At 55.1% G+C, this 25,896-nt stretch overlaps 8 protein-coding genes across 8 annotated transcripts; 4 read left to right on the top strand and 4 right to left on the bottom strand.

Annotated features, from left to right (window-relative positions):
- Positions 1-3,324: 3,324 nt before the first annotated feature.
- Positions 3,325-4,622, bottom strand: PV07_03327 (uncharacterized protein; the record flags this gene model as incomplete). The annotated part of the gene is made up of 5 exons (XM_016390041.1): positions 3,325-3,555; positions 3,612-3,956; positions 4,020-4,183; positions 4,244-4,502; positions 4,565-4,622. The coding sequence occupies 5 exons, from the start codon at positions 4,620-4,622 to the stop codon at positions 3,446-3,448; spliced, it is 936 nt and encodes a 311-aa protein (XP_016251943.1). The 3' UTR covers positions 3,325-3,445.
- Positions 4,623-4,915: 293 nt separating this feature from the next.
- Positions 4,916-5,891, top strand: PV07_03326 (uncharacterized protein; the record flags this gene model as incomplete). The annotated part of the gene is made up of 2 exons (XM_016390040.1): positions 4,916-5,112; positions 5,187-5,891. The coding sequence occupies 2 exons, from the start codon at positions 4,916-4,918 to the stop codon at positions 5,797-5,799; spliced, it is 810 nt and encodes a 269-aa protein (XP_016251942.1). The 3' UTR covers positions 5,800-5,891.
- A 285-nt stretch (positions 5,892-6,176) lies between these two features.
- On the top strand, positions 6,177-7,602 carry PV07_03325 (uncharacterized protein; the record flags this gene model as incomplete). Its single annotated transcript, XM_016390039.1, has 2 exons — positions 6,177-6,670; positions 6,720-7,602. 2 exons carry the CDS (start codon positions 6,177-6,179, stop codon positions 7,600-7,602), a joined length of 1,377 nt encoding a protein of 458 aa, XP_016251941.1.
- Positions 7,603-7,711: 109 nt separating this feature from the next.
- On the bottom strand, positions 7,712-10,261 carry PV07_03324 (uncharacterized protein; the record flags this gene model as incomplete). Its single annotated transcript, XM_016390038.1, has 4 exons — positions 7,712-9,166; positions 9,217-9,659; positions 9,712-9,983; positions 10,053-10,261. The coding sequence occupies 4 exons, from the start codon at positions 10,259-10,261 to the stop codon at positions 7,712-7,714; spliced, it is 2,379 nt and encodes a 792-aa protein (XP_016251940.1).
- Positions 10,262-10,964: 703 nt separating this feature from the next.
- On the top strand, positions 10,965-12,863 carry PV07_03323 (uncharacterized protein; the record flags this gene model as incomplete). Its single annotated transcript, XM_016390037.1, has 5 exons — positions 10,965-12,031; positions 12,081-12,369; positions 12,415-12,518; positions 12,567-12,717; positions 12,765-12,863. The coding sequence occupies 5 exons, from the start codon at positions 10,965-10,967 to the stop codon at positions 12,861-12,863; spliced, it is 1,710 nt and encodes a 569-aa protein (XP_016251939.1).
- Positions 12,864-17,135: 4,272 nt separating this feature from the next.
- Positions 17,136-19,272, bottom strand: PV07_03322 (uncharacterized protein; the record flags this gene model as incomplete). The annotated part of the gene is made up of 7 exons (XM_016390036.1): positions 17,136-17,544; positions 17,604-17,733; positions 17,821-18,218; positions 18,277-18,423; positions 18,487-18,630; positions 18,705-19,005; positions 19,074-19,272. The coding sequence occupies 7 exons, from the start codon at positions 19,270-19,272 to the stop codon at positions 17,136-17,138; spliced, it is 1,728 nt and encodes a 575-aa protein (XP_016251938.1).
- Positions 19,273-19,888: 616 nt separating this feature from the next.
- Positions 19,889-21,214, top strand: PV07_03321 (uncharacterized protein; the record flags this gene model as incomplete). Its single annotated transcript, XM_016390035.1, has 4 exons — positions 19,889-20,256; positions 20,307-20,447; positions 20,499-20,604; positions 20,663-21,214. The coding sequence occupies 4 exons, from the start codon at positions 19,889-19,891 to the stop codon at positions 21,212-21,214; spliced, it is 1,167 nt and encodes a 388-aa protein (XP_016251937.1).
- Positions 21,080-22,459, bottom strand: PV07_03320 (uncharacterized protein). Its single transcript, XM_016390034.1, has 2 exons — positions 22,105-22,459; positions 21,080-21,981 (listed from the first exon to the last, which is right to left on the bottom strand). The coding sequence occupies exons 1-2, from the start codon at positions 22,309-22,311 to the stop codon at positions 21,823-21,825; spliced, it is 366 nt and encodes a 121-aa protein (XP_016251936.1). The 5' UTR covers positions 22,312-22,459; the 3' UTR covers positions 21,080-21,822.
- Between the last annotated feature and the right edge of the window lie 3,437 nt (positions 22,460-25,896).

Below are 25,896 nucleotides of genomic sequence, written 5' to 3'. Positions count from 1 at the left end.
TCTGCTCTCCACCACCGCACCCCCTTTACACCCCGGCAAAAAACTTCGCAATATCGCCCACATTTCTGTCGACCGCATCAGGCTTATCGTAATTCTCAAAGTGAGAGACATCGTTGTGCCAAATGAGTTTTTTCTTTGCGGCCGGAATGGATTCGAAGTGTCTCTTGGCCGCGGCCGAATTCATACAATTGTCTCCGTGGATGATCAAGGCCGGCTTATCGAGCTTCGCCACGCCTGGGACGGTGGTGTAGGAGAAGTGATCCAGGTCGCTCATGACGGCGTAACGGTTCTCGAATCCCTTCAAGGTCCACGGTCCGTACCACGCCCATACCACCGGGCCCGGGAGACCTGCCAGGGATCCGGTGTTTGGATCGGCGGCCTCCGGGTCGACTAGGGGTTGATACACGACTTCGCCGGTGGAGTCGTACACCTCGCGAGCTTTGCGGGCGCGTTCGAGACGCGCCTTCAACAGCGCCTCCCCTTGCTCCGGCGAGGGCATCTTGAGCGAGCCAATGTCGACGCCCGGTTCCCAGGCCACACAACCTGCGCAGATCATGTAAATGTCCGTCTCGTGGTCACGGAAATAACCTGAGACGGATGCCGCGGCCTTGACCCGCTTGTCGTACGAGGCAATGTCCAGGCTCTCGGGCCCGCCTTGACAGATGCCGACGAGGAAGAGTCGGGATGCGTCGACGTCGCCGCGCGAGACGAGATAGTCGAGCCCCGCGACGGCGTCCTCGTTTTTCATCTTCGGGTTCTCGAGCCGCCGCGGCATTCCCGTGCTCTCGCCCACCGTGCGTGGGTCAAAGATCAGCGCCGCGTAGCCCTCGTCGGCCAGACGCGTGCCGTACTGCGTCGGCGCCTGCTCTTTGACGAACGAATAGGGCCCGGTAAGGACGATGCCCGGAGGCTTGGCGACGCCGATGGGTCGGAAGAGAACCCCAGCAATGGTCTCGCCATGGGACGGATAGCGGACATTCTCTGTCGTGTAGTTCCCGTGAGCCGGCATATTGCGGGGTCCAATAATGAATAGGTCAGATGAGACGCAGTTGCGAGAAATTGAACTGGTGCCTGCTCTACTGTATTGCTATATGAGTAGCACTATGAAGTAGCACTATGAAGTAGCATTATGAAGAAACAAAAGATTTCAACGGCGATTCACCTTCGTTCCCTTTATACCCGGGGAAAAGCAGAGCTCGACCATGTCGATCAAGCTCCCAAATTCCGCAAGATCGTGGAGAAGTATCAAAGGGCCCGGACGTCAGCCTAGAAAGGCTGGTGCATTATCGCCGAAAACTATCAACAAGTGGATCCACGAGAGCCTTTTATCGCCGATGAATCGCTATCCAGGGATAGGTGTGTGAGGGCCCCATAGCTTGCCGCGCATGGAGGCTATACCACATCGATCCACTAGGATACAGACTAGGCAGCATACGCAACCGCATCCGATGATCTTGGTGCTGTGGGTCATATCCTCGAGTCTACTAGGGTCATCTTCACCCCGGGACAGTCAGAAGTGAAGTGGACGAGATACGGCCGGTGGGAATACGATCTCAGTACGTGAGTAACAAGGCAGCTCGGCAGCTCTGACATGTGCAATACCGGAGTGGTAAAATCCAGCGATTCCAAGGTAGAAACAACCAGGCATTCCGTCATCGATGCGGCAGCTCTACCCATCTCTCCCTTTACCAAACTCCGCAGCATTGCGAGGAATGCAATTCCTCAATCATTGGCGACCACAGAGTAGAATCTAGTTGGTATCAAGGAAAGCGTAACCTGGGAAATGTGGAAAGAAGCTAAAGCCAAGGGCGAGATTACCTGGGATTTGGTAACGTTCTGTCCGCCTATGATATATGGCCCACCATATCACGAAGTTCACCAGGACAAGAGAGCGGAGGGGTTGAACACGAGTTTGAAGGACCTAATCATAGGTTTGCTGGGCCAGAATCCAGAATTTGGGCCTAAGGTCGCGACGCCATGGAATTGTCTTGCCACAAGTAGCTGGAGCAGCAGGCACTGGCCGTACATGTCGTTCTCCGTCAGTGTGGACTTTCTCACTGCTCCGCCTTTTACCCTTTGACCTTACAATTCATTCATTGACTCAACACCGATTCTTGACGTATTTGCTGCAGCAGATCCCTGCTGTAGAACTCTTACTCTCTGACTGTATCTGGTGCAACCGTTTCCCGTTTGAGTCCCCATTTCGATCTATTTTGACCTGCCAATCTTGAGCCCGTGCACTTGCCCGTCATGGGTTCTATGACTGCCTAGACTACTGTCGACATTGAGGATGTCCTCACCAAGCTTACCGCTGCTGAAAAGACTGCTCTGCTCTCTGGCATCGGCTCCTGGCACACTGCCTCCATTTACGAACTTGGTGTCCCTTCGATGCGAATATACCTGACGGTCTCAACCGGAGTGCGTGGAAGTCGCTTTCTCGATGGTGTGCCCGCAGCCTGTCCTCCCGGTAGTGAGCGTCTCTCTGACCATCTCAGGATCAATGACCAATGCGGCATAGAAACTGGCCTTGCAGTGACCTGGGACACAGGTTCTGTCGCGAAAGGAGGAAGACTGCAGGGCCGGGAGGCTATCATGACGAAGCGAATACTGTGATATCTGTATCGGGGACCAACAAAGACTAGGTCGATGGTGCGGAGGTTGTGTAAGCATAACTCTCGCAACAAAGACCTAACATTAACCGACCAGCAAAAGAGTTGTATGCTTTTACCAAGTTGCGGGGATGGATGCCGTGATGCTTGGACTATGTAAGCATATATGTGGAATAAACTGGTTGGTAACTTGAGCACATCAACACCACTCAAGGGAAAATTCAAGATCGACGAGACAAGATGGTGGCCGGTGTTGGAAGCCAATATGCTGATCTTCGAATTATGATGCAAGAATGATTCTGACTGTTGTGTATATCTGGAGCACATGGGCGAGTGTGAGCTGGAAAAGTGATGTTCTCTGGCGATGAATGAATAGATCACAGCCAACATAGAACCTGAAAAGGTGCATTAGACTGGTGGATCTTGTCGTGAATGAACTGAGAAGAAGATGCTTTATTGTGTGAACTAAGATAGCTGACAATCGTTCCTCAGTCGATCATGCCCAGCGAACCGCCGAATGGACTAGGATCGTTTGTCCTGCGGTAGAGCAACATTGTGTGCGCCCGCCAACGGCTTGTCTGACCTGTTCTATGTCGAAGCGACGTCGTAACAACCACAGCGTGACATCGCCGATAACCACCAACCCAGCCGACGTTCACATTGTCGATGTTCGACCGCGCAATAGTCATGCGAAAGTGGAAGGAATTCTGAGCCTGTGGCAAATCCGAGAATCAACGCCAACGTACAATACTACATCCGTAGCTCCACAACGGCCGCCACTGAGACATGCCCCTTTCAAGAGGAAAGCTACCCGAGATCAACAACGCCCGGAAAAGTCACAATTTGGCATCTCCGACGCCGGTGATGTTCCTCGATAACAGGAAATTCGGGTAGGGAAAGTCGGCATTGTCGTTTGCCCCATGGGTTCTCCAGTGACCTCCATCGACTGGGGAAGGGTCAGTCACAAAGTCTCGACAAGGACCGGGGCCTGGTGAGACTTACCAACGATGATGGTTCCATTCATATAGCTGCCTGTGTCAGCAAACAGGTAGATGGTCGCGTCGGCCACGTCCTTGACCGTCCCCCATCGGCCGGCGGGAATGCCTTTCATGGGATTCTCGCCCCGTTTCAACCGCATCAGCCGCATTGTGCCCTCGGTTGCAGCGATCGGCCCTGGTGCGATGATATTGGACGTGATGCCCCGCGGCCCGAATTCGATGGCGGTGCAAGAGGACAGAGTGTCGACGCCGGCCTTTGCGGCGCTGCCATGCGTTATCAGCGCCGTGCCTCGGTAGTGAAGAGTCGCGCTGATGAAGATGATCCTGCCACCGGTGCCAGAGGCTGGGGCTGTTGGGGCAATGTTAGTCAGTTCCGGGGATCGGTCGAAAGGTGTGCTCGGGGGACACTCACTTCTGCCTCCGTCGTGGGTATGTTTCGATGCCGATTTCTCCAGAGCAGGCAGTGTGGCCTTCAGGGTGTTATACGAGCCGACGAGATCAATGTCCACCACGGCCTTGAACGCCGCGGGGGAGAGCGAAGTAATGGGCGACAGAAAGGTTCCCGCCGCGCCGGCACTGCATCAAACAGGATGAGACATAGTCGTGGCGGGGAGGTCGAGATCGGGGTTTTCTTACATGACGAAGTCGATGCCTCCTAAGGCGGCCACACAGCGATCCACTGCGCTCTGGAGACTGTTGTAGTCTCGAACATCGACACCCCCGTAACCGAGCACTTGAGCACCTGGCCGGGACGCCGCCAGATTCTTGGCCATGCTCTCCGTCTTTTGGACGTTGCGACCGATGATGCAAGCGTCCGCCCCCAAGAAGACCATGGCCCTCACCTGGCCACTGCAAATGTCGCCTGCTCCGCCGGTGCAGAAGACGACTTTGCCGTCTGTGCGAGTCGGTCACGTCGTCAGCCACGGCCGATTAGCAGCGAACCATGAGCGGACTTACTGAAGATACCATCCCTCCAGCTGTCGCTGAGGGTGTCTGAGCGAGTGGGTGCTACCATGATCGATCAGATTTCGTGCCACGAAGCACGAGACTCGGCCTCAGAGAGTGTCCAAAGGATTCTAGACTCCGTTCTAAAAATAAAATAAAAAAAGGACCTATGTATGGATCAAAGAAGACGCACATCGTTCTGGACGCCTGCGCATACATCACTGACGTGGTGGCGGCCCTTGGTGGGAGGCTCAACTCCCCCGCGGCCCGCGGAGCAGGAACAGCATAAAGTCTGGCAGTGATCGCTGGAGCTGTGCATGCGACACTTGCATTTACAGCAGCGATTGACCCATGCTAGCCATCATGTCCGAGGATGATACTGCTGTTGTCTCGTATTCCGTCCAAGGCAAATTCGCGATCGTCACCCTTAACAACCCGAAACGCCTAAATGCCTTGACCACGCCACAGTTTGCCCGGCTGGCGGGCATCATGACCGAAATCGATGGCCTAGACCAAGTCCTGGTCACGGTACTGACAGGAGTAGGCCGCTTCTTCTCTGCGTGAGTTCATCTTGGCTTAGCTTTCTGTCGATACTAACCGCGAATCTATTTGATCTAATCCGTCCCGCAAACAGTGGTGCCAATCTCGCAAGTCGAGAACCCCAGACCGACCCGGACACGGGGCGACACTGGCTACAGACATACGTGGCCAGGAACATCTTCCTCACCGACGCTTTCTCTACGCACTCGAAGATCATCGTGGCCGCCTTGAACGGGCCGGCCGTGGGAGGCGGCGCAGCTGTCGCAGCCTTTGCTGATTTCGCCTACGCGACGCCCCTCACGTACCTGCTCACACCGTTCGCCTCGTTGGGCCTGGTGGCCGAGGTCGGCACCTCGTACACGCTCGTCCAGAAACTCGGCATAAGCCTAGCCAACGAGGCACTGCTCGTTGGGCGGAAGATCTCGTCGGCCGAGCTGGTTCGGTGTGGCTTCGTCAACAAGATCATCCCGGCAGACGGCGAGATGTTTTTACCGGCCGTCATGAAGGAGCTGAACGACCAGTTTGGGCATCATCTCAACCTCGAGAGCGTGCTCTGCATCAAAGCGCTCATCAACAGACCCAGCCGCAAGGCCAGGGACATGCAAAATGTGTCCGAGGTATTTGCAGTGTGGCGGCGACTGACCTTGGGCGTGTTCGACCGAGAAGTTGACCGGATGCAGTCGGGGCAGAAGAGACACAAGATGTGATGGACCAGGCAACGTTGTGGTACCAGAGGAGCCCAGCTTCGTCTCCGTCACACAGTGAAACGAGGTGATATCTGGCTCGGCTGGCGGTTAACGGCAAGAGACGTGATTCGCCATTCCCGACGCGCTTCATCTTTAGCTTCTGCGGTGGCTCCGGGTCACAGGCTGGGGTGGATAACAGAATATGTAATGGTCCTTTTGGCTGCTGCGTTGCCATCCGTGGCCGCCGTCCGAGGACGATCGTGCCGAGTAAGCACAACAACATGAAGAGGTGCTGAAGTATCGAGCAGTGTGCAGACGTAGACGCCCAATTCCACATACCTTTCTGCAATTTCGCTGTAATCACGTAGCATCTAACAGACGTCGACTCGCCATCAACAATGCCACCCCAACAGAAGTCCCCCGTCTACGTGCTGGGCGTCGGCATGACCAAGTTCGTCAAGCCCCGCGGCAAAATCGATTACAATGAGCTCGGCTACGAGGCCGGCATCAAGGCCATGCTCGACGCACACATTACCTATGACGACGTCGACCAGGGTGTGGCCTGCTACTGCTATGGCGACAGCACCAGCGGCCAACGTGTCTTCTACCAGTTCGGCATGACGGCCATCCCGATCCACAATACCAATAATAATTGCGCGACGGCCTCGACCGGGCTGGTGCTAGCCCGAAACACCATTGCATATGGCGGTGCAGACTGTGTGCTCGTGGTGGGATTTGAGAAGATGATGCCGGGAAGTCTGTCTAGCCACTGGCAAGATCGCACGGATCCGATTGAGAAGACGATCGACATGAAGCACAAACTCCGAGCGGCGACCAAAGCACCCATGGCCGCCCAGCTATACGCGACGGCGGCCGAGGAGTATATGAACAAGTACGGACGTTTCAAGATCTTGATAGGTTTCGGGGCTGACGTTTTGCAGATATGGTGCTGAACCAGACGACTTTGCGGAAATCGCTCGCATCAACCACGAACATTCGCAGCGAAACCCCTACTCGCAGTTCCGTGACGTCTATACCCGCGACCAGATCCTGCAGTCGCCTCGTGTCGACGGAGTCCTGACAAAGCTGCAGTGCTGTCCCACGAGTGACGGTGGCGCCGCGGCGGTGTTGGTTTCCCAGGCCTTCCTCGACGCTCGGCCCGAGTTAAAGTCCCAAGCCATCCTGATCGCAGGGCAATCGATGCTGACCGACCCGGCGAACACCTTCGATGGCAGCGCACTGAACCTGATTGGACACCGCCTCTCTGCCCGGTGCGCCCAGACGGCTCTCCAGGAGGCCAACACCCGGATCGAGCAGATCAAACTAGTCGAGTTGCATGACTGCTTCTCGGTCGCCGAGATGATCTGGATTGACGCCCTCGGTCTCAGCGAGCCGGGCAAAGCTCACGAATTCGTTCGACAAGGCAAGAACACCTACGGGGGCCAGGTCGTCATCAACCCTTCGGGCGGTCTCATCTCCAAAGGCCACCCCCTCGGCGCCACCGGCTTAGCTCAGTGCGCCGAGCTCGTCTGGCAGCTGCGCGGCTGGGCTAATAACCGCCTAGTTGAGAGCATTTCCGTGGCACTGGCTCATAATCTTGGGATGGGAGGCGCCGGGGTCGTGACGGTCTACAAGAGAGCTGACGGAAAGTTAAACCGCCGGGTCGAGAATGCAGAGGTGGCGAAGATTACGGGCCTAGGCTATAATCCGGCTGTCGAAGCTCGGGGTTTCACCAAGGCACAGGCAGAGTTGGTTCGATCGAGGTCCAACAGCAGCCATTGGGCTCTGGGGGACACCCAATCGAAGGTGGAGGCGCGATTTTGAGAGGCTGGAAGGGGGCAGATCATCTGGCATTGGCATAGTGACAGCTGTCAGTCACAGAATAACAGTATGGCAGTACGTAGACATTATCATGGAACACGTGTCACAAGATTTAGGTTTCAATGTCGACTCCCGGTATTGGGTTGAAGAAGTTGAACTGGTGCTCCTCCGAGATCTCGCCCAGCAACCCGGCCGATTCTGCGTGAAAGTTCTGGAGATATTGCCAGCTTTGAGCCGCATCGGTCGGCTCCTCCATCAGGCCCCAGAAGCCTTCATGGAACGCCAAGGGCGAGACGCCCGGTGGCAGCTCGGTTGGATTGGGAAAAGGCGCGTTGGGAGCTGGCACAGCTGTTTCTGTGGCAGGCTCGGCTTTAGGGTCCTCCTCTTCACCTAGAAACTTCTGGAACGCCGTCGACTGGTCCTCCAAGTTGAAGGTTACAAATGTTCGGCTGCGCAGCGGCTCGCTACGTACGGGTGCGCGATGGCAGAGTCTCTTGGTCGAGGCGACCAGGTCCACAAAATCGCCTAGAAAGTCGGCCGAGTAGTAGTTTTCGCGCAGCTCGTTGATGATGTGCGAAGTCTGCTCAAAGTCACGCAGAGCCGGTTCCTGGAGCGACTCGTCCTTGGAGCACAGGTCAGAGATGTGGATGACGATCGACGCGATCATGCAGCTCAACACGGACTGGGGGAGGTGGCGGGCTAGATCGGCATTGTGAAGCTCGACGACGAGCTCCGTGATGGAGTGTGCTGAGGTCCGGATCGATGTTCGGATCATGTCTTGAAAGCCTTCCTCGGTCGATGCAGGGGAGCAGCCCCGGGTCAGATGGGGGTGGCGAAGCCACGGGCGATACATCGAGATGATGGACAGGTGGTACAGCAGATGAAGCATCGCCCGCATCACCGCAAAGGCCTCCAAGTTCTCATCCAAAGGTTTTACGGGTACTTGAGTGGATTCGAGATCCGGCGGGAGATTTTCTCGCCAAGTGCGCAGATTGCTTTCGGATTCTCGCATCGACACCCATGCCTCGTCGGTCGTGACGGGCATGAGCTGGACTCGGGTGCTCGTAGGATCCACGGACGTGCGGTGGCGGTGGGAGTGATGTTCTGCCATCACGTACTGGTCCGCCATGATCTTGCTCAAGTGGCGATGAAGCTTGCATTGACTGACGAAGACCGTGCGGAGCATGTCCCACTTCCGCCGACTCCAGTCGAGTGTAAAAGCTTTGAGGCCGGCCGTGTCCTGGACTTTCCAGTCATCGAGTGCAGGCTCGGGGACATTCCAGTCGTGTGGTCGAATGGAGATGGGCCGCTTCGCCCCGACCGCGAGGAGGGGGTCGCGATTGAGAAGGCACCACCACAGACATTTCCGGACGTGCTTTTCGGACTCGGACATGTCCAGGGGGGTCGGATCCTTGCTAAGGCCTTCCCTATGCGCCAGGCCGACAGCGATCTGAAGCCAGTGATAGCCGTCTTCCTGATCGTCAGGGATATCATACCAGGTGGAGAGAAGGAGCAGAGCTTGAATGACCTGGATCCTGTTCTGCTCGTATCCGAGATAGTACAGTGCCTGCAACCGTTAGGGCGGACTTTCCAACAAAGTACCCGCGGGATAGTCACCTTGGTTCTTTGATAAAGGGCCCGCCTCGCCGCCTTGCGAGTCAGAAAGCCCATCATGCGCAGCAGCTTGATGTCAACATGCGCGCAGCCAAGAAACATGACCGCTTGAAAGAGCAGCAGGCTGACACTGCCATTGAAGCCTCTTAGACCGGCCACATCCATCAGGAAGTCATCGATGCTCAGGACGGGCATGTAAATATGGACGAACTCGGCGTAGCTACAAAGCACGGCATCACGGAAGCCGTCGCTGGGGATGTCGAAGGAGCCCTTTTTCTGCAGGTACTCCAGATCTGCGTTCGCCAGGTGGTCGGGGACGGGCGCGAAATAGCCTGGCAGGGTTGGTTTGTTCACCAACCGTCGCTGGATCTGCTCAATGGTCGTGCTGGAGGAGTGAGCGGACCGTAGACTGGGGGACCTGGGAAAGGCCGGGTCCTTGGAGTTTCCTGGGAGCGCGTCAGAGCCAGCGTCACATTTCCGGGCCAGAGACACCCCTACCTTGATGAGAAGTTTCCGAGCTGATGCCCAGGACGGGGGAGCTTTCCAGGTCGGCTAAGGGTATCGGGCGCTCGATGGACTGGCGCTCGACCGAGCGAACCGACGCACTCTGAAATGGAACGATTTGTGGAAGCGGTGTCCGCATCTGAGCATTGGGTTCAATGACATTGGGGTTGGTGCTGGCCGACATGGCCCTCGCTGCAGGCGGCGGCGGCTGCTGCTGCTGCTGCTGCTGCTGTTGTTGTTGTCGGAGCTGGGCCGCTCTGTCCTGTCTTTAGAGCGTCAACACATGTCAGTCCTTCGTGATCCTGGCCCAGACAGGAATTCGAAAAAAGACCTACTTTGTCATCCGTCTCTTCGTGATGCGGCACACGACGTTCTCCAGCTTGCAATTGTTGCACGGGATTCCCGCTTCTACGTTGCAGCGGATCTTGCGCCACTGGCAGTATGAACATGCCGCGCTCGCTCGCCGCTTCCAGCCTTTTGGTGCCGAGGGAAGAATAACGGGCAAGACCGCAGCCGGCGGCTGTGTTGTGGCCGGCTCGGCCATGGTGTCGACTTCAGATGTTCGATGGGTGACGATGAAAGGCAGATACGTCGATAATGACGGGCACGGGGAGGCCACGAGGTTGAAAGATTTCGCAAACCCCGGGGGAGGGGGGAGGGGGGGGCCCTGGAGATTTTGGGGTATTCGGCTGGCGCTGCAGGGAGCCCAGGAGGGAGTGGCGAGACCCCCCGATGATGCCCGCAGACTTGTATATATTTTGTAGGATGACGGACTCATTGGGCTGGGAGGGAATGGCTTGGGGGGGTGGGGAGGGGGGTGGCTAGGGCAGCTATGCCCAGGCGTGACACCCCAAAGGAGGCCAAAGACGGTCACGATGATAGACTTACTCGGCTCCAGCTATCTCACGCTGCATCAGTCACATGCGGTAACGCGATGGCGGGCTCTTCTCCAGAGTTTGGGTCACGTCCTGGGGGCCCTCGCTGGAGGTCGGCCACAAATCGGTGTCGAGTGAGCGCCGCTGGCGGCCGCACGACCAGATTCTGCCCTCTCGACCCGTTAGCCAATTCCGGTGCCACGGCTGACCTGAATGAGCGAATGCTCCAGATCTCCAAGCCGAAAACAAATATAGTCCATCATGAGGTGCGCCAACGTGGCGGGCAGAGGCTTCCTCGAGCTCGATCGTTCTGAGCTGTATCTCCAGCCTCATTGTCCTTCATCGGTTCAAACCTTCTGAACAGTCGTCAACATGCCCCAGAAATCACAGTGGTCGGTCGACATTCCCATCGTGTCGTTCCCGTCTTTGGTGTTGGGATCTCCCGACGCACAGCTGTCCGACCAACCGTGCTATTTGGACGCCGAGCAGCCGGAGGCCTTGCGAGTCACTCGCGCCGAGTTTGCATTATGGGCGAGAAGAGTCGCGGCCGGCCTGATACAGGCGGGATTGCGACCGAAGGATCGCGTCCTGGTGTATTCGGGCAACAACGTCTTCTACCCCGTGGTGTTCATGGGCGTGATTATGGCCGGTGGCATCGTCACCACAGCCAACCCGGCATTTGTGGCGCGTGAATTGGCATACCAACTCCAGGACAGCGGCACCAAGTTCCTCCTGGTCGCCGAAGGCAGCCTTCCCACGGCTCTGGACGCTGCCAAGATGGTCAATTTCAAGACGACAGACATGTTCATCTTCGACGACATGCCTCTTGTGGATCCGGGTCGCGCCCAAGGCAAGAGCGCCGTCCGTCACTGGAAACACTTGATCGCAACCCCTGAGGCGGGCGCCGCATTTCGGTGGGACGATGGCAAGTCACCAGAGTTTGTTCAGAGGACGGTCGCCATCCTCTACTCGTCGGGCACCACGGGCGTTCCCAAGGGTGTCGAGCTCAGTCACTACAGCTTGACGGCCAACATCCGGCAGCTCGACTACATGTTCAACCTGGATCCCCGCTTCAAGGCGGACGAAAACAACTCTCGGAATCAACGCATGTTCTGTCCGCTGCCGATGTATCATTCTCTCGGTCTGCTCTTCTATTCGGGGCTGGCGCTGTACCGACATATACCCGTCTACATTCTAAAGAAGTACAGCCTGCCCGCAATGCTGAAAGCCATCCAAGATCACCGCATCACCGAGTTGACCCTGGTGCCGCCCATGGTCCTTGCCATGGCCAAGAGCCCCGAGTCACGGAAATATGATCTCTCTAGCGTCCTCAAAGTTCAGGCCGGCGCCGCGCCCATGTCGCGAGAGACTTGTGTAGAGTTCGAGAGGCTATGGTCGAATGGACAGGTGAATGTGAAACAGGCCTGGGGAATGACCGAGTACGTGTGGCTTTCGTGGACGGGTGTTCGCTTGCTGACATGTTTCCAGAACCCCGACGACGGTCCTACATTGGGATGAACGCGATATCTCGACCACCCAGGCGGTCGGTGAGCCCGTGCCCAACTGCGAAGTCAAACTCATGGCCGACGACGAAATCCACGAAGTCCCATTCGGGCAACGAGGCGAGCTCTGGGTGCGCGCCCCACAGGCCATGAAGGGATATTGGAACAAGCCGGAAGCCACACGGGAGATGATCACTGCTGATGGCTGGCTGAAGACGGGAGATATTGCCTCACAAGACAAGGAGGGCAAATACTGGATCGTGGACAGGAAGAAGGTAGATTAATTTGTGGCGCCAACGACGTCTCTAACCGCTGTCTAGGAATTGATCAAGGTCAAGGGCAACCAAGTCGCCCCGGCCGAGCTGGAGGCATTGCTCTTGGAGCACCCCGACATTCAAGATGGCGCTGTAATCGGCCTCAAAGTGTTGGTTCAGTCTTCGTCCGCAACCATCCACAGAACTGACCGCAGCAGGGGCGAGGATGAAAAGCCTTACGCATACGTCGTGCGGAAACCAGGCAACCGGCTCTCGACAGACGACATCCTGGCTTTCATGAAAGAAAGAACGGCGCGTGTCAAGTGGCTCTACGGCGCCGAATTCATAGACAGCATCCCCAAAAACCCGGTACACCCAGCCCTCCTTCTTACCAGGCTCCACTAACCCGGACGCAGTCTGGCAAGATCCTTCGTCGGCAATTGCGGGAGTTTGCAGCCTCTCAGAAGAGCGGAGATGCGAATGCCTCGGATGCGAGACCGAAGGCGAAGTTGTAGATAGAACATGGAAGGCCTGCTAGAACGGTGGTCTCGACTAGGTAAGCAGGGACGATATGCCGATAGATCAAGGGTTGTCTTACTTTCTAGAATCTAACATGGTGGGTGGTGGTGGTGGTGGTGGTTAGACATGGCTCCGCGAGCTCTGACTCCACATTTTCTCCATACAGCTCGTAGCTGTGTCCACCAATGGGGTTTTCCAAAATAGCCGTGTTCCACGGCTCACCATCCTAGAGAGTTCGGACTAGCATGGGATCGAGTAGTCGGCAAGAAACAGGGCCCGGTAAGGATCTCGTGCCGCAACACAATGGATCCAACCGCGGAGCCGATTAAACCAAAAAAGGCTGTGAAAAGGTCTCAAAACCAACATCGTTCTGTCTCGAGGACGAGTCGAGGTGTACAGTGTGCCGCCAAACATGTCGCTCCGCTTCGATGGCCAGACCGTTGTAATTACCGGGACCAGCCATGGCCTGGGCAAGCATTATGCTAGATACCTGGGAAGCCATGGTGCCAACGTCGTCATCCACGACAGCAAAGACGCGGTAAGCAGGGTTCAACTCATTCGAGATGATGCACAGGCTGATACGGTCACCTCGCCTAGGGTTTCGTCGACGAGCTGGCAGTAGCGATCACGTCGGCGGGTGGCAAAGCGGTCGCAGTCTCGAATCCCGTGCATGACGGGAAGGGTGTCGTTGCTGCTGCAATCCAGGCATTCGGCCGCATCGACGCCATCGTCTACAACAATGGCGACTACCTGGACGGCGACTGGGCGGCAACAGGGCGAGATGAATGGGATGCGATGCTCGATCCGACCTTTCGAGGCGCCTACAAGGTCTCTTGAACCCCGATATGACGCGTTCGGAGTTTGCCCTGACCTTCGCTTCAGATTGTGAACGCTGCTTGGAACTACTTGAAGATACAAAAGCATGGAAGGATTCTTTGCACGTCGACTGTTGTGGAAAAGGAATATACATGTTCACCTTCTTATGCGGGTCAGTATTTGTCCCTTGTATTGGCCAGGAGGGTTGACAAATGTGGCAGCGGCAAAGTATGGCCAGCTGGGCTTTATCCAGACCCTCGCCAAAGAAGGAGCAAAGTACGACATTCTCGCATCGGTGCTCGCTCCAGCAGGATACGCGGGCTCGGCTCCAGGCGTGCCAGCATCCGAGGTCGAAGTCGTGGCGCAGGTGGTCGCAGCCTTGGTTCACCGGTCCAACACTACAGAGACCGGCCATCTCTACGAAATAGAGGGTGGTCGTCTGAGAAAGGTTAGATGGCAACGAGCGTCCGGAGCCTTTCTCAATCCCGATGCTGGCCTGACGGCGGGTGCCATTCTCAGTAAATGGAACGACGTCAACGACTTCTCGCAAGGGACATATCCCAATAACACTTCGGATCATGCGTCCAACTATCGCAAGGCCATTGCCTTGGCCCCAAGTCCGACAGATAATAGCGTGAGGCTCGATGGTAAAACTGCGCTGGTCACTGGGGCTGGCAACGGGTGAGTCTGCCTTGCGCCAACTTGACGGGTTCATTCATCTGATCTCTGCAGTCTCGGCCGAGCGTATGCGAAACTGTTTGCTAGCCTGGGCGCCCAGGTCATCGTCAACGATCTCAAGGGCTCCGAGGAGGTGGCAGAGGCCATCCGACAAGTGGGAGGCGACGCCCATGCCGTGCCCGGCTCGGTCGAGGAAGGAGAGAGGATTGTGGAAGTAGCAATCGCCAAGTATGGTCGCCTGGATATTGTTGTCAACAACGCCGGCTTCGTGCGTGACAAGTCGATTGCCAACATGACTGATGATCTCTGGGACGCCATCATTGCCGTGCACCTTAAAGGCATGTTCCGAGTGACCAAAGCGGCATGGCCATACATGGTCAAGCAATGCTATGGGAGGATTCTCAACGTCTCCAGCACGAGTGGTATGTATGGTAACTTTGGGCAATCCAACTATTCCACCGCGGTATGTTGAACCTCACCATTTGTCGAAGTCCACCAACCTAACTCCCTTGAGAAATGCGCTGTCCTGGGCTTCTCAGAGGCGCTGGCTCGCGAGGGTGCCAAGCACAACATCGCGGTCAATGCCATGTGCCCCTTTGGAAGTACACCAGGTCTGGTGGGATCTGTCTCGGGTGATTGGGATAATTTCCACCCCGAGCAATGCGCTCCCTTTGTGGCACTGATATCCTCGGATGCCCTGAGATTCTCGTCAACGAGTGCGTTCTTCGAGCTCGGTGTCGGCTGGCATGGACGAACAAGGCAGCAGAAGAGTAGCGGGGCTCAGGTGCCACGCGAGGAAGAGCTGGCCTCGGGCAGCGCATCCAAGTTCTTGAAGCAGGTCGCCGATTTTACCAACCTGATCTATTCGGAGGAAATGCCGGGTGCGCTACAAGAGACAGTGGGATTGCTTTCCCAGAGTGCGGTACTGGCTCGAATCAAGGACGCAAAAAGACGCACGATTTCGGGGACAACGTACGAATACGGAGACAGAGAGGTAATTCTGTACAGTAAGTTGACCAACACGCGGTTCATGTGGCCTGATCTGACTCTTGCTTGCAGATCTGACTCTGGGAGCGACGTGGAGAGAGCTCCCGCTGATACACGAGCGAGAGCGAAATTTCCAGGTCCTGCCGACTTTTGGTGTAGTTCCGTTCTTCAACACCAAGCTTCCTTTCAATTATGACGAGCTCTTGCCGAAATGGAATCTTGCCAATCTGCTCCATGGCGAGCATTATCTGGAAGTCCGCAAGTTCCCCATCCCGACTGCGGCGAAATTGGTCACGTACCCTCGCCTGCTAGAGGTATTAGACAAGAACAAGGCGGCCATCATCGTGACAGGCTACACGACACGCGACGCAGAGACGGGAGAGGACATCTTCTACAACGAGGTGGCGGCATTCGTGAGAGAAGCTGGAGGGTTTGGAGGCCAGAAGAGTACCAAATCTCGCCATCGGGCATCGACAGCGCTCGCACCAAGCCGGAAGGTCGACGTCGTCCGCTCTGAACGCACCACCGAGGAGCACGCTGCCTTGTACCGGCTTAACGGGGATCGTAACGCAATGCATGTCGATCTCGCCAAAGCCCGGTCGGTCGGCTTCTCGAGACCCATCCTCCACGGGCTGTGCTTCTTCGGCATGTCGGGCAAACATATATACCAAGAATTTGGACCCATCAGGAATATCCGAGCGAGATTTGCCTCTACCGTGTATCCGGGCCAGACTCTTCGGACAGAGATGTGGAGAGAGGGCGATGCCATCTTGTTTCAGACATCGGTCGTAGAGACGGGCAAGATCTGTATCAATGGGGGAAGGGCAGAGTTGCTCAGAGAAAAATATCGAGGTAGGTTGTAGGGGAGCCTGGCTGAAAGGTCGCCCGAGTAAATAGGAAGAGAAGCATTGGGAGCTGAGAGGTGTTGGGAGCACTCCTCGAGGACACGTTCGCACCTGAGAGGAGAGAGATCCGCAGGAGGGACCAGCGGGTGGTGTAGTTTGGGCAGTAGTGTATACCTCTCGCTTTCTGGTGCTCTGATTCTTTCGTTGTTGTCTCTCTTGTCTATTGTAATGGTGGCAGAATCCGCTTGGATAAGATTCTTACTTACGCGGCGGAGGCTAAATCGACGATGGTGAATGGCAATATTGAGGCGAGTCCAGCTTAGTATCGTTGGACTTGTCAAGAGGCGGGCTATCTAACGGTTTATAAGTCATAGTGATATGTCAATAATGGTCTCCTAAATAAGATTGAACTCGGGGCCAAGTGGCCACGAGTGTTAACGAAACGACCTGCATGGGGCCAGGCCAGAGAGGGAACTCCGATCATGGCCGCAACAGGGCGAGCAAAGTTAACAAGCCCATGAAGCGATCGCGTTCCTGACGACGGAGAGAATTAGCAGGCTAGAGAACACTTTGTATTGTCCTATGTCCTTCACAGAGACAATTCATGACTGTCCAGGAGACGCAGGTTGTGCCTAATACATACATTGATGGCGTTGATATGTACCGACTCTCCGACTGAGCAATACGGTGGTGAACGTAGGCACAAGACTGCACAAGGATGCAAAGAACGGATCAACTAACGTGAGCTCAAGGGGCCCATTCCCTAGAAACGCAATATTGTGCTACCCTCCCGATACGAATGAGTCTCAGTCATTGTAACTCAGGGACACTCGGCAGCTTGGTAGCAGGTCAGTGCCAGGTTCTTGATTCTATCCATCTGTGTGGCGTCCATCTTCATTATTCTTCACCTGAATCCGTCACACCTTCGGAGGGCCAGCGAATTTAGTGGCGAATGTGGGCCGCGATGCGATTCGTCATGAACGCCTTGGTATTCCCCAAGAGGCAGCAGGCGAGGATGGCGCACACTCCAAAGGGAATGCTCGTCAGCCAAACCAGCCTCAGCCCATCCGCATACGCCCACTGAGTCCCCTTGGTCGCAGCGGCGAGAATCGCCGGTGTGACTCCCTCGACACTCGCCACAGCACTCGGGTCGGTGAGAAACGTCCCGACAAATTCGGTGACGGAAAAGACTGGCAACCCTGCTTCGACGGCATACGCCGCCACTTTGGCTGGGAGATCGGTCGTCAATTTGTTGCTGAAGATGGCGTAGTAGATGGCGTATCCGATGGAGCCGCCAATTACTCGAACACAAAGTGAGAGGGCGGTAGCGGTGGCAATGAATGCGTCCGGGCTAGAGGCAATCTTTGTTAGATAACTCTCTGGCCATAATCAGCATCCCATCACACTCACCTGCAACTAATGGCGATAGTCTGTGGGGGGACAAGGAGTCCTCCGGTACCAAAGCCGCAGATTGTACCCAGGGCCACGGCAAGGCGTGGCGTTTCGGGAGTGACCGCGGCCAACGCTCCTCCAAAGGCGGCTGTGGTATTGGTACACTGATTAGTCTTTTCATCCATCAGGACACGCTTGGGGGTTCTGGACAGAAACAACGAAACAGTAGACTTACTCATGACGACCGCGGCGATGATCATCACCTCTCTGTGATGGTTCTTGAAAACTGTGAGCAGGATGTTGAAAAACACGGCTCCGAGAGTCACGCTGAATCCGTAACCGAGTCCCTTCAAGCCGACTTGGACGGGCGCAGGGTCAAAGAGGGTCTCAAACGACAACGGGAAGAAGTTGAGGAGGGAGTAAAAGTTCATGCCACCGACAAAGGCCGCCAGGAAACTGATGGCAACCGCACGGTGACCCTGGAAGAGTTCTCGTGGTATCAACGGATGTTTGGCGACTTTACATTCCCAGACGAAGAAGATGCCGACCAACAAGACCCCGATGATGAGAGGGGCGAGTACTCGGGCACTGCTCCACGGGTAGGTATATCCTCCCGCTTGGATGGCCACAAGACTACCATTGTCTCCGTCAGCCTACGGTTAGGGTTAACGCGTATGACAAGACGACTCACAAGAGAACCGCTCCAACGATTGATAAGAATCCCCCCACATAGTCAATCTGGGTCAAGATGGCCAGACCGGGTCCGGCGTTTGTCGAATGGATCCTCTCGGGAAAGTAGAACAGTGTAATTCCCACCAAAGCAATCGCATTGTAGATCCTGTGCCAATCTTCAGCTTCTACAGCCCGACGGGCAAGCATCAACCGCAGACTCAGCACTCACATGGAGATCCACATGGTCCACCGCCAGGTAGCGTGGGTGCTCAGAAGCTGCGAGTACATGACATAGGGACAAAACGGGAGGAGGAACAGAATGATGATGCCAATGTAGAGGCCTCGTTTTCTCACAGGAACGAGTTCGGATGTCCTGTATTATTGTCCCACGTTAGCTTCCGGCACATCTCACCGTCGTTGGCTTTCGGACATTTGTGAGCATCTTACCCGGCAAGAGCAGTAAGCTCACCAACAGCTGCGCCGCCTCCAGCGATACACATTCCAGCAATACCTTGCCCAAACGAATGTGCACTGCCAACAACGGCGCTCCCGACCAGGATGACGACCGCCCCTCCTAAAGTCATGTAACGCCGCCCGAGAAGATCCTGAAGATATCCTACAAAGGGACAAATTCCGGCAAGAACCAGAGTGTAGCATACCGGCAGCCAGGCCTGTGCCTGTGCTCCACCGAGATCCTTTACCATGTATGCGAGGGAACCACCGACAAAGTAGAGAGGAACTTGAGAGCCTACATGTGTTGCGTGGGGTTAGCAACTGGATCCTCAGACAAACGTAGCAACAGGGGTTCATCCTTACCAACCCAGAGCATGCACAATGAAGCATATGCGGCCATCTGTTTCTTAGACCAGTCGGCGTTTCCGGCAGAGTTGTCGCCGTGGTCTTCTAGCTCCCACGACGTCTCCTCGATATGCATGGTGTGCTCGGATTGAGTGGGTTTCTGGTCCAGTCCCGAGGCCTCCTTCGCTGGGGGATCGTTGGCGTGATTGGTGTCCATAATATGTTCTGAAGAGACCAAAGCCCTCCGCGGCAATAAGTGGAAATTCAAGGTAGAGAAAGCGCTGACTTCATTCAATTGAATTGGGATTGAAAATGTGGCGCGGAGTCTTGCTCAGCCTCGCGAACGACACTACACAGGAGGGTCACTGCGATCGTTTTGGTGGCTCCAAGATGAGATTGCCCTGCACGACACTGTCAAGCGACAACTCTGGCACGAGAGCCCGTCACGGTCGTGATACTGAACCTCGAAGACAGAGCCCTCATCATGACCGATGGATCGATCGAGGCTCGCTGAAGTAGTTTCGAAGATGAATTGTCGGGAGTTCCTACGGCCATACTGATCCGTGGCTCGGACGATGGGCATGGATTTCTCATGAAGACCCTTCCGCTCTCCCAACAAATTGCAGGGGCTGATCCATGCGTGTCGTTTTATGTGGCCTTTACCGAGCCGTGGCCCGCGGCCGCCTCTACCAGATCAACTTTCTCCGCACTGGTAGATTCCATCGATGAGTCCCAGACACGGTCGAGATCCAGATCTCTACTTCTCAACACACAATCTGCATGGCGGCAAGAGGTCGAGATTCTCTTCGAGCTCCTTTTCTGACACTTGCAAAATGGCCAACGAGATCCAACCGGAGCCGCTGTCCCCATGGCAACTCCCTACTGGCAACGCCATCGTCAAGGTGCGCGCCATCAACACTACAACCGACATGCAGTTGGCATCTATCGGCTTTTTCGAACCTGTCATCCCCGGCCTTGAAACATTTAGCCTCACGACCTTGGCGTTCCTGTTGGAGCACCCGAACAGCGGTAAGAAGATCCTTTTTGACGCCGGTTCCCGCAAGGACTTTTGGAACTTCCCACCCGTCGTCTATGGGCTTCTTCTCGAGGCCGCCGTCGGCTTGAAGGTGGAGAAAAATGTCAGCGAGATTTTGGAGGAAAAGGGCATCGATTTGAGGCAGATCAATGCGGTCGTCTGGAGGTACGTGTGAGTTGAGGAGGTTTAGTTTACGATCGCTAACCTGCAGCGAGCCACTGGCACTGGGATCACTCGGGTGATATGTCTCAATTTCCCGCTTCCACCGAGGTTGTTGTTGGTCCCGGATTTAAAGAGTCCTTCATGCCGGGCTATCCTACAAATCCCAAGGCAATGATGCTAGACTCGGACTTCGAGTAGGCCTCAGCTACCCACCCACGAGAAGCTTTGGTAAAATGTGTTATTAGAGGTCGCGAGGTCCGAGAGATCTCCTTTAGCGATGATCACATCGGACCCTACGAGTCCTACGACTTTTGGGGGGATGGCAGCCTTTTCCTGCTTAATGTTCCGGGGGTGAGTCTTCCCCAGACCTGGGGCTTGCGAGGAACAATAAATAATTGTATCGCTCCAGCATGCCGTTGGCCATATTGGTGCCCTAGCGCGCACGACACCCGATACCTGGGTTTTCCTGGGCGGCGACGTATGCCACTTCAACGGCGTCTTCCGTCCAAGTATATACCAACCCATGCCAGCCGAAATCCCCGAGGAGGCCCTTGTGAACTCGCCCTTTATCCCGCCTTGCCCGTGTTCAGTCTTTACTTCTATACACCCGGACCCGGAGCATGCGCGAACTAAGCCCTTCCACTCGATTGCGACAGGCAAGATAGCACCAACCATCACCGCAGACCCCGCCACGGCGCAGCTCAGCGTGCAAAAGATGTTGGAATACGACGCACATCCGAATATCTTTGTGTGCATTTCGCACGACCGAGCACTTATCGACGAACTACCCCTGTTCAACGACTCCCCGGAAAGTGACATCAATGACTGGAAAGAAGCTGGATATAAGACCAACACTTTCTGGCGCTTCCTGGGATATCTGCCAAAGGACGGCAAACAGACTCGACCTCACTTGGTGACCGGGGTATGGCGAGAAGGGAAATTGGTTGATGTTCCATCCTAAAGTCGGAGATACATAGTAGCCATTTCATGATAGCCATTTCATGAACGTGCACTGGTGGTCACTGACGGATCACTTACCCTTTGGCATCATTGATCCTAGTCGAGCAGACAGTGGTCGTAAAAGAAGACAAAAGATCACTGTATTCAACAAAATGCAGTTTGAACTCCAATATGTCCTGTAGAACCACCAACGTCAGAGCATGCAAGAGAGAACACAGCGCCAAAATCATTCAGTTCAGGAAGGAGAGATCCTCGCCGCTTTGCAAAACCCTGTAGAAGCCAGCAACAACCCTGGGGTGCAGTTCTGCTGGCGCCACCCGGGAAATCTCTATGACGCGAAGTTATCAACACGAATCAAAACATCCCCAGCCCGTATGTACTTTGGAAAACAAGGCGTGGGTCCGTAGCGAGCGTTGCGTGGTCGAAGCTGGGAGAGCGGGCCTCTTGAGCCATTCAAGGTTTCGAGGTGTCACTGAATGGTCCAAGCTCTCTCTAGAAGATTGGTCAAACTCTTGGAATCGAGGCAGGCAGAAACATTTTGGTTCTTCTGGAACTTCGCGACCCCGAACAACCGCGGTGACTTGCGTGGATGGACCCAAGGACTCCGGTTTAGTTCCAGTTTCGAGCTTCTGCACCCTGGTCGGCGTCTCGCGCCCTCCGCTCAGCCTCGGAACCCGAGTTCAGCAGTTGATTCTGAGTCTGCTTTTTCTGCGCCGACAATTGGCTGGAGAGTTTCCCCCCAGGTTTGCTGGCTCTTGCGGCGCGCTCCTGGCCATCTCAGTTAGATCGCAGTGTCTTCGTCAGGGGCACGGCAGCGTCAAGGCGAGGCCGCAGGACCACCACGCTTCCGACCCTGAGTCCATCCGCTAGATGCAGCACAGCAAGACTCACCTCGGCTGCTCTGGCAGCAGCACTTTTGGCATCTTCAACGCCTGGGCCTCCATCGCCCCCACCCAAAGCTCGACCAGGGGTGCTGCTTGTGATCTTCTGCGGGACGGGCGCCGAGGTCTGTCTAGGCTGCGTACTCGACCCAACCGTACGACCAGGGGTGGCAAAATTGTCAGGTTGGTTGGCTGATTTGGAACACAGATTCCCCATGTCGAAGGCCGCGGGGCTACGGATAAGGGAATTAAGGTCCGCGATCGAAGTGCGGCGTTCTAGAAGACGAAGTAGGGTGTTTCGGGAACGGCCTGGGAGTTGGATGGGAGAAGTTAGAGCACCGACGCCAGAGGTTGCGGGATGCGAGATGGATTTAAGAAGCGATGGAAAAGAGGCGGTGCATGGCGGGGGGGGTTTGACTTTCCCTCGTTTGACCGTCGGCGCATGGGCAGAGGAATAAGCGGGCTCGGCGCGGGGCGGGACCACCTGCAACTACAAGTATGCACGCTTCACGTGCCAGCGTCAGATAGCTGTTGCGCGAGGCCGAGACTACGGCACCGCACACTGTCAATACGAAGCACCTAATTCCAACCTCACCAGTGCATTGCATCTCTTCCATCAAGCAACTGCTCACCCTAACAACCGACGACACGACTGCCAGATGCCTGCTCCTCTCACCCTCTCACCCACATCCTTTCGAAGCACCAAGGAAACTTGCTCCTGTACTGTATTTTTGTGGTTTGGAAAAGATAAAATAAAATACACGACTCCACCCAATACAGACGGGACGCGTGAAACGCGACGCGAATGAAGAAAGAAAATTACCACATACAGGCGCCATGAAGAGTACTTCTTGGTTGACGTGGAGACCCCTCACAAAACTCACCCTGCCTCATGATACACGGTCTCCAAGGTCCCGTCTGAACCAAACTTATCTGGTTCACCTTGACGACGGCGAGGTCGGTGGCACGGACGTCTACCACCGGCACAAGTCTGGAACTTGCGCATTCAGGGACCCTTGGAAACCACCAATACATCGTGGGCCCTTGGCCATGTTTGTCGCCAGCGTCATACACGACGGACTCTATTGCTGGACGGTCTTTGGGTCCCTTCGCTCGTTGCTGTGGTTGATGGTGTTTCGACATAACAAAGCAGATTTCGATCTGGACACCTTCTTTCCTACACGCACCGAGCCAGCCTCCAGCGGAGAGAATCCATTGACCTTCGTCGTTTGAAAGACCTGAGCGATGACTGAGCTGGGACTGTGAGAGTGATCTTTACAATGAGCCACGCATTCCTCGTACATTCGCGATTTTGGACGTGTTATGAATCCATATTCCTCAACCATGAAATGCAGCAAACCCTAACCCGCTGCAGGCGACCCTTCTCCGGCCACTTGAGCAGGGAAATGATTGTGAGTCGATATGATCGCGAGGCAACCAAGGCATTTCGATTCTCGTCTTGATGTTGAAAGTTTACCGCGTTACTATGACTTCCCGTTCTGGTGTATTTTTGCATCTACCGTTACACCCAACCATGTTCTCTTCCCCTGACTTACTCCCGGCCTGCTCTACCACACGTTGTCAAAGTCTATCAAAGCTCGCGCTGCCCTTTTGCCGTGTGATTGTTTCTTTCGGGTCCAAGCTTCCCACTCCCGTCGTTGCAGGACCGTAATATATATCAATACAATGGTAAGTTCTAAGCAGCTTTTAAGTTTCAAAACAGAGACACATCATGGTTCAACCGGAGGGAATTCCTTTTCACGCGTTTCGCCTTGAGTACAAATGTCGTCCTGTTTTCCTGTCCTCTCCTTCTCCCTCTCCTTAGAACCCATACAGCTCTTACGACACAGTCCGATCCTCACAGAAAATCAAACCAGAAAGCTGCATTCAGCCCGACACTGAACACCAATTCATCAACCTGCACTCGCCGTTGTCCTGAAGACAGCGACCTCCCACGCGTCAAAAGGTACCATTTGAATCTTATCCTCTAATGCCACTGGAGGCTGACTCTTGCCGAAGGAGCCTGCAACACCCCAGGCTCAAGCACCAACACCTTGGACTTGCCACCACACCGCTCTACACGTACAACCACCAGAGCATTCAAGATGGCCGGCCCATTCCATTGCAGAGAGTGTGACAAGGCCTTCACGGCCAAGAGCACTCTCAACGGCCATCTGGCGAGCGCTCACCGCGGAGAGCGCTCAGTCTGTGAAGCCTGCCAGAAGGTCTTCACAGATAAGTCCAACCTCCGCAGGCACAGAAGGTCCTGCTCCGGCAACGCCGGCCTTTATAGGTGCGCATGGCACGAGTTCGGTTGCGACCACACCAGCAACCGCGTCGACAACGTGAAGCGGCACATCAGATCGTGCCCTCACAAGCCCCTTGCTTGGGCAGACGAGCTCCCAGGACCCGTCAGGGTCAACCAAGAGGGACTCGTGCAGAACGACGGCGTTCTGGACAACAGGACACCTCAGGTCAATGGGCTGCAATCTGCAGCCCCAGAGAACGCTCAAGAAGAGCAGTTTGCTCCTGCACAGGAGCAGGACTTTGGTGGGTACGGAGTGCACCCACCTATGGAGCATTGGCAGCAGCAAATGCTCCAAGAAGAAGCACTCGCCCTGGTTCAAGGGCCTGCTGTCACGCTCGACATGGGCGTGGATGCCTCCCAGCAAGGCATCAACTTGGCTCCAGGCGTGCCCACCGATCCGGTGTGGTTCGCAGCCAATTATACACAGTTTAACGGTCATTGGGGACAAGAAATTCCCCGACTGCAGCCGCCTGCAAAGCCTATATCGCCTGCGACCAAGATGACCGCTGGCGGCTCCCAACAGGCCACTGTACCCAAGGAGAACGCCGTCCAGCCTTCCCCGTTTACAACTTACGGGTCTGGCGGAGGTGTTTTCCTGACAAAAGCTCCAGCACTAGACAGTGTTTTCGCGGAATTCTTCTAGTTGCTTCATGGCAACTGATGGCTTCTAAGGCGCCTAGGAGTCAAAGGTTGCAGTCAGGTACACACCAAAGGCACAGAACTTGGCCAGGGCGGCTTCAAACACAACAAACACATCAATCTTCTCGACATCAACCTTCTCGACATCAACCTTCTCGACATCAACCTTCTCGACATCAACCTTCTCGACATCAACCTTCTCGACATCAACCTTCTCGACATCAACAAACAATGCTGGGAACTGTGAAAGACAAATCAGGCTTGCCAGTCGCTGTTTGAGCTGCAGATCAAACAGTGGCTGGTTCAGTCAGTTCTTGTCTGGAGCAGTGTTCAGCGCACCATTCCACAGTCCAAATCATCAGGACTTACAACACATCGATGAAAACCCAATGAGGCTATTAAGCCTGGAAAGAGGGTGGCAGGGTGGTTTTCCAGGGTTTTCTTCATCATCCATCATCCGTCCCATTCGACAAAGTCTCGACCAGGTCTCCAAGGCCTTCCTGCTGATATTCGACCGGATTTCATCACTTCACCAAAGCAAAACCTCATCAAGAACTTGCACGGTCTACGTCAACATTCCCTGCTTCATGTTCTTACATCTCACTCAGTCATCGAGTTCATCCTGGAAAGTGGGCGATTGGGTGGCTTCCAGGAACCGTTTTGGTCTTCAAACTTCTGAGATTTTCTCAAAGATCGGCACTGTGTCTCAAGGCTGTATGGCTATTCAAATTTTCCCTCACATTTTGACATCAACACTACTTCAACATCAACACTACTTCAACATCAACACTACTTCAACATCAACACTACTTCAACATCAACACTACTTCAACATCAACACTACTTCAACATCAA

This window comes from Cladophialophora immunda (assembly GCF_000835495.1).
Source record: "Cladophialophora immunda strain CBS 83496 unplaced genomic scaffold supercont1.2, whole genome shotgun sequence".
Taxonomy (NCBI): domain Eukaryota; kingdom Fungi; phylum Ascomycota; class Eurotiomycetes; order Chaetothyriales; family Herpotrichiellaceae; genus Cladophialophora; species Cladophialophora immunda.
Note: the sequence above shows the minus strand (reverse complement) of the source record. Positions and strands in the feature narration are given on the sequence as shown.

Excerpts from the sequence above, each read along its gene's own strand:
- PV07_03320 (XM_016390034.1), bottom strand. The coding sequence starts at position 22,311 with ATGGGGAATCTGTGTTCCAAATCAGCCAACCAACCTGACAATTTTGCC. Across the intron at positions 21,982-22,104 it reads CTGCTGCCAGAGCAGCCGAG|GAGCGCGCCGCAAGAGCCAG; the intron begins GTGAGTCTTGCT and ends TGAGATGGCCAG.